General features: G+C 40.1%; 1 protein-coding gene across 1 annotated transcript in view; it reads left to right on the plus strand.

Moving 5' to 3' along the window:
* The first annotated feature begins 3,739 nt into the window (after window positions 1–3,739).
* Window positions 3,740–15,983, plus strand: part of LOC140242288 (tubby-related protein 4-like) — a 52,439-nt gene continuing 40,195 nt past the window's right edge. Inside the window, exon 1 of the mRNA XM_072322031.1 lies at window positions 3,740–4,920. Coding sequence (XP_072178132.1) covers window positions 4,669–4,920 — 252 coding nt within the window. The 5' untranslated portion in view covers window positions 3,740–4,668. The remainder of the gene's footprint in view (window positions 4,921–15,983) is intronic.

Below are 15,983 nucleotides of genomic sequence, written 5' to 3' on the forward strand. Positions count from 1 at the left end.
GCAGAAATAAGGGTTCAAAAAACAAGTTTCAGTTGATAAATGCAAAGCTGCTTTGATTATGTGGTTACACTGTAGAAATGCGTTTCTGATACCATGAAAAAGTGTAATTGCAAAGGCGTTTCTGTAGAGTTGATAAATGCAAAGTTGTTTTGAAGCACATTTATAGTTCAGACCTGCCCAAGCCAACCATTGCCAGTTACACATTTCTGCTCCTCGTGTCAAACTGGGCAGTGGAGCTGTGCAGTGACAAGGCCTCCCAATCGACTCACAACACAATTGATAAAACATAATGTAACGACTCAAGAAATATGGTCAAAAGACGTTTGCAGACACGTTTTGGTAGTGGATATCGAACTGCGTTTAAAACATGGGAAAGTTGATATACTCAGCCTGATATGACTGGTGTGGACAATACTGAATTTTGTTGCTTGGTTGGCTGCTAGCGGACATTAATGTAGACATTGTAATCAAGTAGTAGCAAAAGTAGGTGAAGAAAGCAATAATACTGTAATAAGGTAATGTGCCACCTGGGAGTTCACACATTGTTACTGCCAGACACAGTTTTACAATACAACCTTGGCATTGTCATGAAGTGTCTACTCAGAAAGATTACATTTAAAGTGCAGTTACAGTAGGCTGCAACTGTTGTATGTGTTAGCCTTTCATTTCTGTCTACCAGGTACAATGCGCTGTACCGTGCTTATTGTAAAATTGGCGACTATGCAGGATCCAATTACTGATCTCGATCATCACTCTTTGCCAATTAAAACTGTCATGGTGTTGGGTTTCTCTTTGCGGTCCCCCGTGACCTCAAACCAAAGTGCATCAAGCAGGTAGGAAACTTCTTGTGGTGTACTGTACAAAATGAGGCTAAGCTAGTCTCCATTCCAGATGCTTTTTATTATGGGGGTGGGGGGGGGGGGAGATCAAGTAAACTTATACAAGCTACACAGTTGAATTCGTAGAGCAGTACAATACCTTCTTTGTTTTTTATTTTTCTTTAGAAAACTCTTGTCCTCGGAAATTGATAATCGATTATCATGCTAGTTTCTTTTCTTTAGATGAAATTGTTATTTAGTTTTGGCTATGAGGTATAAGTGTACTAGAGGTGTAGCAGTGTATCAATTACCCATTTACCTGTTGCTGTTAGTCATGCATTTGTCCAAAAACAACTTGCAACTGGCATTTTTACCAGATTCATAAATGTAATCATTGTAAAATCTTGTGAAACAATCATTGGCATTTGACTCGCTTATCCTGCTATTTCAGCAACTTGAAGGAGTAATTTTATGACACGTTTACCAAATTTAGTACCAAGGCAAAAAGAGCCCTTTCTCGACAGTAACTACGACACAAAATACAGTGTAGATTGTCAGAAAAAGTCAACAGAAAAACATCCATGATTGAATCGTCATCAGTACAAGCCCATTCAAAATAAAGCTTGTCTAGTAATGCACAAAGATTATAGAAAAATGGCTACAAATGCAGGCACCCCAAAAATATAATGCCAATTAAATAAGAATAGGATTTGGGCAGGAGTATACTGTATACGCCAAATATTTCGCGAAGTTTTTATTTTCGCGAATATCGCAAGTCAGGTGCTATTCGCGAAATTGAAGACATATGCGAAAACATTGACTCTGATCACGATGTGAATGTGACGTACGCATGTACATTGTACACTTCGCCGTTAGTACATGACTCCACGATTGCGAATTTAACCACCCGTGAAATCGTCGGGAATTCCCAATTTGCGAAAATTTTGACTTGCGAAATATATGGCGTATATTGTAATTAACTTCATGTCTGACAATATGTGACATTAACATTCTTATCTGTGCCCTTTGTATGTACAGCCCTGTTGTGTGTGATGGTACAGGAGGCAAGGGGCGTGATTTTGTTTTGCGTTCATTGCAGGAAAAACAACAATGAAACATAAAATTCGTAGGAGACCGTGATAGACACATATTTCACCTTTATAAGGCCTGGATGTCTCTTTCTGACATCTTGACTTTGTTTACAATCTGTCTCGACATGTCTTGCATAGTTCCCTTTATACTTGGTTATTGTTGAGAATGAGTTCAACTTAAGTTTGAAGTGATGTGTGTGTGGTTATGAATGTTTTTGTTGTTACATTGTGGTCCTGTAGTTTTTACTCTTGTATAGCTACACTGACAGCCATGTTTGCTCATTTGCCATGGGTCGAGTTTTATGACAAAGAAAATCCACCATTGAAGGCCAGTGCTCTCCCTGAAATTGTGTTTATTGCCATGTAAAATTAAATTTTCACTGAAATATTGACAGTGCAGAGTGACATGTTACTCCAACCAAAGAATGAAATGTGAATAGAGGAGGGTTTTTTTTTTTTGGGGGGGGGGGGGGGATGGGGAGGAGTGCCATATCTATCATTACTTGGTTAGAAGTGTACCATTCAATTGCTCCAAAGCTTTCTTCACTTAAATTGATTAGACATTATATGAATTTGATTCCATAGATTTCAGTGTAACAATGATTCTTGTTCATCTGCAACAAAATGTTATTCCAATGCTTAGCTTATAAACCCCATATGTCACATATTGTACATTGTACTGACTGACTATAAAACATACCATATGTAAACAATATCTACAATGGTTGGGTGCTGTCTGGTATCTTTGTCTTTGTTGGGAAGATGTGTTTATTTGTTTTTCAATTCATATCAATTGTTTATTTATTTATTTATTTATTTATTTTTTTTTGGGGGGGGGGAGGAGGGGATCTTCTTTTTGTCCCAGACTGACAAAAGTCACATGAACTTTGATAAATGATTTGATTGTGGCTTTTGATTCATGATGGGGCAACAGAATAGAAAATTTAAAATTCATATAAGGTGTAGGATGAAAACTGGAGAAGGTACGCTTTAAAGAACTCATCACTTTAAAAATCATATAAAAAAATCTTTTGTTGTAAGTCTCTTGATGCATGGAAGTGCCTAAGATTTGGTCACTTCTGCAAGGAATATGGAGAATGGATGTTAAATATATTTCATGCTGGAAAGAAAGATGGAATGATATGGATTGGTGCATCTTTTTTAAACATTGTGTGTGTGTGTGTGTGTGTGTGTGTGTGTGTGTGTGTGTGTATTTCTTAGAATGTAATTATGTTACTTTTAATAGAAACATTGCATATTTCAAATATTAATTCTGTCATTAAATGGGGTATGAATTCTTGGAATAGTGGATGTCTTGAAAAGAGCATTACTCACTGCTAATGTTTATTATTCAAATTAGTGCCAGTGCAGTATTATAAAGTATCTATTTAAAGTAAAAATGTTCCAGAAGCTAGGAATGGAATTTGATCAGTTTTTTTTTTTTTTTTCCAATACGTTGGTTTTATTGAGCCAATATGTATGACATGAGTCATGCTTAAAGATATTGAATTTGAGCTTCAACCTTCTGGACTCCCTCCTTCCTCTATCTCAGAATTGTGTCAGGAAAATATCAATAATTAATGGTGCTCTCTTCCACTTTCTCTTCTGCAGGTACCTGTGGCTGGATCTGAGCGCAATGCTGCACATGCGTCATAACAAGTGAGTCAGCACTGCTGCCCCTCCGATAGATCGAGAAGTTGTCCTCCCCACCCCTGCGGACGAGTGCGAGATGGACTCATCCACCAGTGCATGAGTCAGGTGCTGCGTAGCAGCGGCTCGCCACGGTCGGTGCATACACAGTGATGCTGGCAGGGGATGGGAACCGGAGAGTTACAGAGCGCCACGAGGAATTTCTCGAAAACGTGTGACGCACTGGTGGTCACCTGCGAAGAAGGAAAAAAAAAAAAAAACCTGTGCGGTCAGCTGATCACCGAAAGCGAGTGATTTCCCATGAATTTGTGTGTGGCCGGAGCATGTAGTGCTCTGCTATTTGAGTAGGCATCCAGTGGATATACTAGTAGTGCATCACTGTAATTTGAGGAGAGAGCTGCTGTACACAAGGAGATCTTGTATGGATTCTTTCAACATTGATTCATCTCCCAGACGAGAAGGGGGTAGTGCTTTGCTCGCCAGCCCCTTCCTCTCTTTGCGTCTTCTTGCGGTTGAATCGGAGCCAGCAAGACAGATTCATGCTACGGATGTCACTGGCTCTGAGTTCTACAAGAGGATGATATCAATGTGATGTTTCAGAGTGAAATGCGAATGGCACAGTGTGTGTTTGATTAAGTATTGTTGGAAAAACAAGGCGTATCTATGCCCGCGAGAGAAGGAAAGCATTCCGTTCCTGACACGCTGCGGAAATTATATAAGTTTGCCTTACAGACTGGCGGGAGGGAGAGCCGAGTTGTGTAGAATTACCACATGGCAAGCGGGTGCCTCATCATATGCATGCTGCTGTCTGTACGCTTTCTACCCAGTGAAACAATGACCCGCCCAATTCAGGCACCTTTCTGTGTAGCAAGCCTCATCAGTTTACGTGCCCAATCCGTGCCATGGAGGAAATTTGTGAATTGCGGATGATACAGCTACATTATTCCTCAAGTCACTGCAGCTGCTTCTAGCTTAGATTTCACTAAACAGCTCAGTGTTGCTTGAGTCCAGAAATTCATGCAAGCATACAATTCTATACATAATTTCTTCTTGTTGTGAATGCTTTCATATATTTTTTTTTGGTGTTGTTTAAAGTGGAAACTTGCACTATGTACGCAGTACTAGAACAAAACCCAGCAGCCCGCAGTGACTGTACTATACTGTCGCTGTCGTGGAAGGGGACAGTGCCCGAGAGCGAAAAAGACAAAAGCTACACCCGCAAACGGCACTACACGAAGGGATGGCTCGCCACTGGGAACGTCAAGGGTGTCGTAGGGGCCACGTACACCACCAGCCACTGTGGAAAGAGCCCCCAGGCCCCTGCCCGCAGAAATTTCAACCTTCGTGGGCACAATAGTGAGGTGAGAAACTATGCTAGTTTGAAAAAAAAAAAGTAATATTTTTTACTTTTCTCTATCATTTTTACAAGTTTAATCGTATGTGTAGTAGAAGAACAGGCAAGTGACCATCATCAAGGCATTGGTAAAACTTCATTTTTATACATTGGGTTTGAAAGGGTAAGTAATGTTAGAACACAACTTGTAGGTTTTAATAAACATCATGTTTAATCAACAATGAAAAACATTCCATTTTTTTCTACAGTAGGATCAATTCCATGCCCTTCCCCCCCCCCCACCCCCTCCCCTCCCAACACACATGCAAAATGTATGCTTTGCATACTTTATATTCAATGTATATTTTACAGGGAATATTCACAACCATTTAATTCTGAAAGCAATCAATATGACACAGAATGGTCCCTGGATAGCAGCACCGAGGTGTGACCAGTTTCGGCACTCGTCTCTTGCATAATACATCATTTCTGTATTGCCGCTCCTACTGTGTATTATGTTCGCTATTCCCCCGGGCTGGTCACTGGGTGGTCGTGCATTTGTCCATTTCCGGAACGGACGACCGGTCTGCTTCATATGTCTCTTCCGCTGCAGCCAGACGGACATTGATGCTGGCTGGAGGGTTTATGTTTCGGGGATGGCCCTTCTAGAGCCGAATACAACATTCACAAAACATCCCTGTGCAGAGTCTTGGCTGCGAGAATTGATAGAGGTTCATACACCACAGCACAGGCGACGATGTAACAATTCAACAGAACCATCAGCAAGAATTTTGTTATCTTCTAATCTTGCCATGCTATTTCCGCTGAAAATATCAGTACATGTAATGATCTAAACGCCATAGGGGGCTGATAGATAAAAATCGTGAATTATTTGTGCTTTGTTTCATTATTGAGATGCTAAATGAAACCATTTGCTCACAGGAACAAAATAACTTGTCTAGTTGCTACTATTATCACATGCTCTAGTTCCTAACATGATAAAATCTATTCCGGAGAACACAGTACTCTTTAACCACTTTAGTACCGGTAATAAACATTTATCTTTCTAAAATTACAACTTTTGTCCAGATATATTAAGCAACTTTATATATAAAAGGGATGCTTGTATCACCAACCAGATGATGAAAAAGTTGTGTAAAACAGAGACAATAAAACTCTATATGACAAGGTTACATCCTTGACATACATTTATATTGTTCCCAATTAGGTATCCAGAATATGTGGTCATTAAGCATTTGCATCTGTATAGAAAGTTAAATAAAAAATTAAAATAAGTGGAAGCAAAATATTTTGTTTCGAGTGCAGTCAACAACATTTATTGTACATGACATTGAACCCATTAAAAGGTAAGACAGGACATGACTTCATAATAATAAATCATTGAATAATTCATGGACTTTCCATTTCTTTGTTTATTGTCAGCTTGTTTTGCACTTTTTTATTGCCTTTTATTGCTCAAACTACATGTATGTCTGTAGATATTTTTATCCACCTTGAGTCAGAGTCAATCAAACTCTAAATGTTGAATCTGATGTAATTTATTTCTCTTTTTCTTGGGCTGTTAAATGTTTTTTTAATTTTTAATTGGAGTAAGGATTTTTTCAGGAAAATTGAATTTTGTACAGGAAGCGTACACTGTGATAGTGTTTCTCAGGTTAAACATGGTGCAAGGCAGGAGCATTGTACTATGAAATGAAATTTGTGAAGATGTTCCTTGTTTTCTCCATAGTTAACAGGAATGATACTTGAGAATACCGACATATGACAAGGGATCTGCATCTGAACAAGTTTCTGGGTTTTATGTTTAGTCTTTCATTTTGTTCAAGTTGGCTTTTTAAAGGACAAGTTCACATTAATATATGGGTGGATGCCTCTTGTGGTTTTATATTTATTAAAAGTGGTTGTGACCAACATCACTCTGGTGAAAACATGTGAAAGTTTTGAATTATATATTACCCTCCTAGTAAATATCCAATATTAGCAACACTTTACCATTTTGCCTACTATAAAACCAGAAATTTTTCACATGCATTTTTATTTCGCGAGAGCCAAGATTCACAAAATAAAAATGCATGCAAAAATTCTTCTCTACAATGTTACGCATTAGATGTCAGTTGCAATTTGCGGAAAAATTTCATGCTGGTAAAAAGGCAGTCATGAAAATTCCATGCCGCAAATACTTCATGCTTCACAGTATTTTATTTTACTGTCCTGTAAATGTGGGAAAGTTCACATATTTATGCGGTATAAAACCAGTGCAAAAATAAGAATATTTGATTATTTTGCTTTTTGTGTGTAATACTGGTTTGTATTTTTTATTCCAGCAGAATTGAGTACAGCAAGATTCATCTTAAACAGACCTAGCATGGAAAATTACTTGCACAAAAATTTCCACTTTTGCGGACCTACAATTTACCTATGACAATGAACTGGAGCATGCTGTGGAATTTCACTTACGCTCATCCAACGGAGTAAGGCAAAATTTCCAGTGTAAAGTTGCTGTCCTTGTCCAATAGTGCAGGTAGGCCACTACTAGTATCACAGTGTGCTCTAATGGTGCCTCCTGGCTCAGACCTGATTCCACTTGATTCCCCTGAGGTTATAAATAATCACCAAGTACACAATAAAGATGCCCGAAAAGAGACTCAGAATGTGTCATCGTTTTCCCCTCTTCCTCACCAAATATCTACAACCACTGATTGTGCAATCCAAGGATGTGTATCACGGCCGAGTTGTTTGTCTTGTTTTTATAATTTCCTTTTTAAAAAAAAAAAAAAGAAGATATTTGTTCACAGATAACTCACAAAAGCTTTTTAAAGAGTAAAAGATTAAGGAACTAATTGCATGTAATTCTTCATATCTTGTCTTTGTGAAAGGTGCCACCATGTATACTCAAAAGTTAGTTCGTAGTGGGAGGCATATGTCTTGGCATACGTTGTACGATCCATAATTTTATGGGTAATGTGATTGAAATCTACATAAAGTCTAATCATTGCAAATAAAGGATATCATTTTGTATCAAATGATACAAAATTAAGCCTGGAATATTTTGCTGCATGGAGATTTCAGCAAATGTAATACCCACATAATTTTGTGTGGATATTAGAATGTACACAAAAATACTTTGATTCACAAAATCATTATATCAATCAGGCAAAAAGTTATTGTAGTCATGAACAGATTATCATGATGCAAGTAATAAATGATCTGATAGCTTATTAGTGTAGTGTCTAGATTAGGTTTTATTTTCAGAAATGAAAAACAAACTTGAAGGGACGAACACAAGCTAGTATATTCTCACTGAAAGCAGCCAGGAAATAAGTTCCCTGAACTGGGAAGATATTAAGATACGAAACAAGTGCACGCACCCCCTTTTCTCCTCATCCCGCCGACTCGTGGTAACTTTGCTCCTCATGTCTGTCATTAATTCGCAATTCCCCCCCAATCATTTGACATTCGATGCGTGTCGCTCCGTTTACCTGCCGGCGTGCCGTGTACACCCGCGCAAGGGAGCCGGAGCCGACCCGCTAATTGCCGCGGTTCTCGCGCGGACCAGCATTCTCGGCACAGCGAGTGGACGTGAATGGAAATCCAATTATACACAGACACACCTCATCCAATTTATATCCAGGAGTGTCATACCGGCGAGGACGACATTAATTTGCCCTCCTCTGCTCGTTGTTTTGTTTACTCGTTTGTAGTGTATTTGTTATCATTGTGCGGTTTGTTTTCTGCAGAGCACTCTGTTTTCGTGACAGCACAGTACAAATTGCACCACCTCACAGACAGTACACCGTAGATGAATGGGTACCTGTGCATCCTCGTGCCAAAAAGCATGGCTGGTGCGGCTTGGGCCGGAAATTGAACAAAGCTCGGGCTCTAGTCGGACCTGACATTTGTCGTTGTTGCCAATATCACAGGCTCCGCTTGTTTATCTCCCCAGTTATCCACCAAAGGGAAAGATTCTCCCAGTAGAGAATTAATGTAAGATGAAAGCCTAAGCTCGGCGACAATCATGTATTTTGATATCGAGATCAATACTAAAATAGTTTTGGGCATGTTACCAAAAGTCGGGTAACATTTGTTGTCGTCACATTAAACCACATGATGATCACATTATTTGGGAATTGATCTTTTTGTTGCTGTTGCTTTTCATTATTCTTGAAATGCTCCTTGTTTTGCTTTTCTTTTCAGCAGAAACATTTTCTTTTTCCCATGACTCTGCTCAAAGTGTTTATCCAGTCTATGCAATGCTCTTGCCCACCTTATTTTATGGGACTCTCAGGTTCACACTTCAATAAAAACTTTTTATAGGCCATTATGGGCAAATTTTGTATGCACATTTGTATCAAGATAAAGAGGTTGAATACAAAAATCCTGGCCTATGTGACTGAGAAGGCAGCAATTGTGGCTGGTCCAGTAGGCACCATATGAGATGAAACACTGAAATTTACCCCCCCCCCCCCCAAAAAAAAAGGGTCAAAAACTTTTCTAAACATTTTTCCATTTTTACACAGCTTAGAATTTGCAACCCTGCACTATTCCTGGGCTAATTGCCCTCAATTCGATCTCTTTTTGCAACTTATCCAGGGGTGGATAGTAGCTAAAGTCTCATTCTGTTCAGAAAAATATACATTTGTACAGCCCTCAAGAACACTACATGATAATTTAATTTAATAGTGTACAGTATACATGCTATCCATTCCCAATTTCCAGTTACTTTATGCAAGGTAAGCTGTAAACTGAAATTTGACTTCATCATAATAACAGTGTCTTGGACAAAGGTTATTGTAGTGTTGTGACCAGAGAATAATGAGACAGTGTAGAGCAAGGTGTGCATTCAGTGACTGACTTTAATGGAACTGCCAGTATCAACTTTTTGGCAACGTGGTCAAGATACATTTTGCTGATGATGTCGATTTACATGCAACGTGTCGAGATGGTCAAGGAGTGACCAGCTGGTGGCTAGTGTGGCTAGTCTTAGTAACTAGACCAGTTATGTTTAAATACAATGATTGTACAGATGTGTACTAATCATTACATCCCCCTTTTCAAATTTGATTACGTACATCTAAAATTACATTTAAAATACTTCGTTAAATCATCACATTGATCAAATCCATTAGTTGGATTTATGATATGATTTAATTCCAATAAATGCAATAACTTGCTGAAAAATTCTGTCCCCATAATTCAACTCTCAAATACTTCTTTTAAGTTATCAAATATGAATGTTATTTCAAAATGCCTCATGCTGATTTACAGGCACAGGCACATAACATGAAATCATGTTGAGTATACCCTGTAAAGTTAACTGTACGTAAATGAATACTTGATTCATTTTGGTAATAACATCAAACAAGGAATAACATTGTGTAGCATAAAGCATAATGAACATCAGAGAATAAATGTACATTAATATAAACATGATCATCATTTAAAAGATCGGAAAAGACTGATCTTGATGGTGCAATGTATGTTCACATTCCAAGGCACCTATAGTTCATGAGTCCAGCATAATATGTGAAACCTTTTAATTTGGAAATTGACATGGCTTATAAAATGGAATGTAATACTTATGAATCTTTCCAGATTTTGGTTACACAGGCATGTATATGAATGCTGTACCTAGCAGACATAATGATAAAACATAATCATTCAGTGAGTAAGATTGTGCATCTCACAGTTTTAATTTTGAATGGGCAACGTAAAATAATAAAAACAATTAGTTGAATTAATCACATATTTTGAACAGTGTTCAATGCAACATAGTATTAGTTGTAATAGTTAATACTCATGGAATCAACAATGAGCAATGCATCTTCTCCTTTCTTTCCCAAATGAAGGAGATCGGGTAAGGGTAATCAGTAATATTCTTACTGGCTTGTGGTGTACCTGATAGGGGGCCTAACTTGCCTGCCATACTTTGTGATGTAGTTGTCAGTGGGCAGTGTTCGTCGGGTATTGTCCACTGTCGGGGTCTGCTGAGGTAGGCTATGGGTCTTGGGGGTGGAGTCATTGCCGTCACAGTAGTCGTAGTCTTGGTATGAAGGATTCAGACTCTCTTTGGTTCTTATGAGATCTTTGCGATTGCGCCTGTATTGTGCTGTTCCTGTTTGCACTATGTATGAGCGTGGCTCTTTACATACATTTACAACAGTAGCTTTTTGCCATGTTTTTGGATTCTTTGGGTTTCTCATTCTTACTGTGTCTCCGGTAAGAAGTTGGGGAAGGGATTTTGTGTTTCTGTCGTAGAACTTCTTTTGTTTCTGTTGTCGTTGCTTTAGTTTCTGTGTTACATTCTTCTGTGTTTTGGGTTTGAGCAATTTGTCATTCATGGGAAGAGTTGTTCTCGTACGCCTACCCATGAAAAGCTGAGCTGGGGATGCATTCAAGCCTTCGATTGGCGTGTTGCGATACTGCAGAAGAGCCAAATGAATATCACCTGACTTGCGCATGATGTTTTTAGCGATTTTTACAGCGCTTTCGGCCTTTCCGTTCGACTTTGGGTAGCCTGGGGAACTTGTGACATGCTTGAAGTTGTATTCAGTAGCAAACTGAGCAAATTCTTCTGAAGCAAAACAAGGCCCATTGTCTGAGACAAGTTCGCGTGGAATGCCGTATCTGGCAAAATGAACTCTGCAGTGCCGAATGACAGATGACGTTGTCATATTCCTAAGCTCGCATGTTTCAAAGAAGCTAGAGTAGTAGTCGACTAAAACTAAATAGGACTTTCCATTTAGCTCGAAGATGTCAGCGCCGACCTTTTGCCACGGATGGTCTGGTTTTGTGTGACCAAGCATGGGCTCACTAGCATTTTCTTGTCTGTGCATGTTGCATATTTCGCATGTTGCAACTGTGTCCGCAATTTGTGATGACATGCCAGGCCAGAACATAATGTCTCGCGCCATTTTCTTGGTTTTTTCTATGCCTTGGTGGGCATGACTATGTACCTTTTCGGTCATCTTTTTGCGGAGCGCTTTTGGGATAATGAGTCGCGCATCTTTGCACAGCAGGTCGTTTTCAACAGATAGCAACTCACGATACTCCCAGTATTGTCGAATTTCAACGTCGACATCTTTTTTGTTCATGGGCCACCCGGCCATGATGGTTGCCCTTAGTTTTTGCATTACCGGGTCTTTCTTTGATTCCTCTCGAATCTCATCTAGTCTTACGTCTGCAATAGGAAGTTGGTTTACGATGCATATAGGAATCTCTTCAATATCTACATCATCGCTCATTTCTGATAGAAAATTTCTACTGAGGCAGTCTGCAATGAAAAGGTTTGTTCCCTTCTCATATGTGACATGGAGATCATATTTTTGAAGATTCAGCAGCATTTTCTGCAGTCTGGGTGGTGAGGCATGCAGCGGCTTCTTGAAAATAGCCTCGAGAGGTTTATGGTCAGTTTCTACCTGCACAGCACGTCCAAAAATGTACTGGTGAAACTTTTTGCAGCCGAAAACGATTGCAGCGAGCTCTTTCTCGATTTGCGCATAGCGGGTTTGCGCATCTGTGAACGCTTTCGATGCAAATGCAACTGGGTGTCCTTCTTGCAGTAATACGGCACCCGTGCCTGCCTGCGAGGCGTCTACGCTCAATTTGACCGTTTTTTGGACATCATAGTATGTCAGTACTGGGGCATTGATCACAGCTTGTTTTAGAGATTTGAAACTCTGATCTTGTTCGTCATTCCAATGCCACGCTACGTCTTTTTCTAGCAGTTGTCTGAGTGCTGCTGATTTTTCTGACATGTTGGGAATAAATTTCCCTAGGTAGTTGACCATACCAAGAAATTGTTGTACTCCCTTTTTGTCATGTGGAGTAGGCATGTTTTGGATTGCCTCAATCTTTTTTGGATCAGGCTTTAGGCCATCATGTGATATGATGTGTCCCATGTACGTCACTTTGTCTTGCCTGATGTGACACTTTTCTTTGTTGAGGCGTATGTTTTTCACTCTGCACCGCTCCAGCACTTCTCTAAGTCTAGCATCGTGTGTGTCTTTGGAGGGGCCATGAATGAGAATGTCATCGACCAACACTTCCACTCCCTCTATGTCTGAAAATATGTCCGTCATGATTCTCTGGAATATTTCACTTGCTGAATTTATTCCAAAAGGTAGTCTAGTGAATTTGTACCTACCGTAGGGAGTGTTGAAAGTGAGGAGTTTTGAACTGTCCTCGTCTAGCGGAATTTGCCAGAAACCAGAGTTAGCATCTAGAGTACTGAAAACCTTCGCACCAGCTAGTTTGTCAGTAATGTCGTCGATTGTCTTCATTGGGTAGTGCGGTCGTTTTAGAGCTTTGTTCAAGTCTCGGGGGTCTAGGCAGATTCTTACTTTGTCTTTGTTCTTTTTCGCTACTACTACCATCGAACTAACCCAGCCTGTAGGCTCTGTTTGTTTCTCAATAACACCCATATCTTCCATTCTTTTCAGTTCATCTTTCACTTTTTGCTTGAGCGCGACAGGGATTTTTCTGGGTGGATGGACAACGGGTTTGACATTTTCATCTACCTCTAAATGTTGTTGGGAACCAATGCAACCTAGGCCATGAAATACATCATCATACTGGCTGAAACAATCATCTGGTTTGACAGTGTCGACTTTTTTGACGAGTCCTAGGATTGAAGATGACTCTAGTCCAATGATGCAAGGCACATCTCCATCTACTACTTCAAACTCTACGTTGTGATACTTTTCTTTTCGAACACAAGTGAGAATGCATTTTCCTTCCGTTTTGATGGAGTGGCCAGTGTATGAGACCAGCTTTGATTTTGATTTTGCCAGTTTTGGCTTACCCAGTGCTTTGTAGCATTCCATCGAGAGTATGTTGCATTGAGCTCCTGTGTCTATTTTGAATTTGGCATTTTTTGTGCTCGATTTGTCATTTGCCTGAGAACTCTGCCTGTTTATCCCAGAAAGAAACACAAGATTTACATACCATTCCTTTTTGTGCTTCTCATGTCCAACGGCATCGATGTGGAGACTGTCATCCGAGGATGATCCATCGACATCGCTCTCGTCGTCGGTTCGGATGTCGTGGACTGGTTGGTGTCTGGCTCTGTCACCTCGCTTGCCCTTTTTCGATGTTCGTCCAGCTGTTTCACCTCTCATTGGTGGAGCTCGGCACACTGAACTGAAATGGTTCGGCTTTCCGCACCCGTGACACGTTTTTCCGTAGGCAGGACACTTGCGTGGTGGATGTCTGCTTCCACATCGGGGACACGGCTTAGTTGTTTTCGATTTCGATGATATGACATGTATGTCTGCGGCGGAGTTTGGCTTTAGTTCGGTCATGTGGTGCGCAGTGAGTTCCGATGCCTTACATATGTCAATCGCCTTTTGCAATGTAAGGTCTCTCTCTCGCAGCAGACGTGCCCGCGTCGAATCATCTCTGATCCCTACCACGATTCTGTCTTTAATTAGACTGTCGTTTAGGTCTCCGAAGCTGCACGACTTTGCTTTTTTCTTTAGGTCCGTCACAAAATGTTCAATCGTTTCACCTCCCATCTGGAATCGAGTGTTGAACACGTGACGTTCATACGTGACGTTCGATTGAGGTTCGAAATGCTCTGTGAACTTCTCCAATATTTGCTTCATAGAAGGGCTAGATGAACTAGCATCTTGGCTCCCACTTGCACTTGGCGACGCATCTGTTGAGCGCACTGGAGCTGGAAATGTGAACGTATTGTATATTTCCAGAGCATCCTCACCAATTACATGAAGAAGTGTACATGTCTGTACCTCAGCGTCCTTCTTATCGAGTCCGCTGGCTTTAACGTACAGATTGAATCTCTGCCTCCACTTTCTCCAGTTCTCTGTGATATTTCCTTGCAAGGAAAACGGCTCTGGGGGCTTCATTCCATCCATGATAAAGGAATTATGCGTAGTTTACTCCTGACACCATGTAGTGTTGTGACCAGAGAATAATGAGACAGTGTAGAGCAAGGTGTGCATTCAGTGACTGACTTTAATGGAACTGCCAGTATCAACTTTTTGGCAACGTGGTCAAGATACATTTTGCTGATGATGTCGATTTACATGCAACGTGTCGAGATGGTCAAGGAGTGACCAGCTGGTGGCTAGTGTGGCTAGTCTTAGTAACTAGACCAGTTATGTTTAAATACAATGATTGTACAGATGTGTACTAATCATTACAGTTATGTGTACATATGGATAACTCTGAGGTAAGCTTCAATACACAGAGAAGGTATGGTACATACAAATGTAGGTACTGTACACGCAGGTAGACGTTTGTGGCAGGTCTGTATTATGATACGTCTTTTTGATTTGCACCGATGGCCGTGCTGATGAACTTTTTAGGTCAGCTGTGAACTTGCACTTTCTGTGTGTTCGCTGCATAGTGGTGGCACTGGCAGTAACAGTGTGCTGCACTGCCTACTCAGCTTTTCCGTCCACTTGTTCATGAATAGATAATCCCCCTTTATACACTTACCACGTAAAGTTGGGGATACCCTGTGGTTTTGTTGTAAAAATTTGTATGATGAGTAAAGTTTGTATGACATTGCAAAGATGACATGCAGGGAGTCACATGAGGTTTGCTGGAAATGTCATTGGGATCAAGTTAAAGTGAAAAATGTACATTTTGAGCATTGTTCAATTAGCATCAGTGAGCCACTGAAATGGCATCAAATGCGGAATTATATAAGCTCAGGGACAAGGCAATTACTCTCTTGACTTTTTTGCATAGTTTGGTAACATCCAAAGATTAAGGTCGAGGTCGGTGTTTTGTCAGCGACAGCAAGCTTCGCGACAATGAAAGACATAATAATTGTATGCACAGAAATTGGTATTCCCTCAGTTTATACGGGGGTCCTTTGGAGGGATCACTGACTGGCAATTTTCAAAGGTGCAAGTCAAATTCTTTCGTTTCTACAGTGTTTCCAATAAAGTGAATCAGTTGATGATGGACTATAATGCCACACCTGATACAAATACAAAAGTATTCTATGTATGAAAGTCCAGTTTTTCTTTTTTATTTTAAATAGAAGTTGACATCACTCAAAAGCAATTACAGAATTCTGAGCAGTTACAGCTGCTGCCATAA

Source organism: Diadema setosum, chromosome 19, assembly GCF_964275005.1.
Source record: "Diadema setosum chromosome 19, eeDiaSeto1, whole genome shotgun sequence".
NCBI lineage: Eukaryota > Metazoa > Echinodermata > Echinoidea > Diadematoida > Diadematidae > Diadema > Diadema setosum.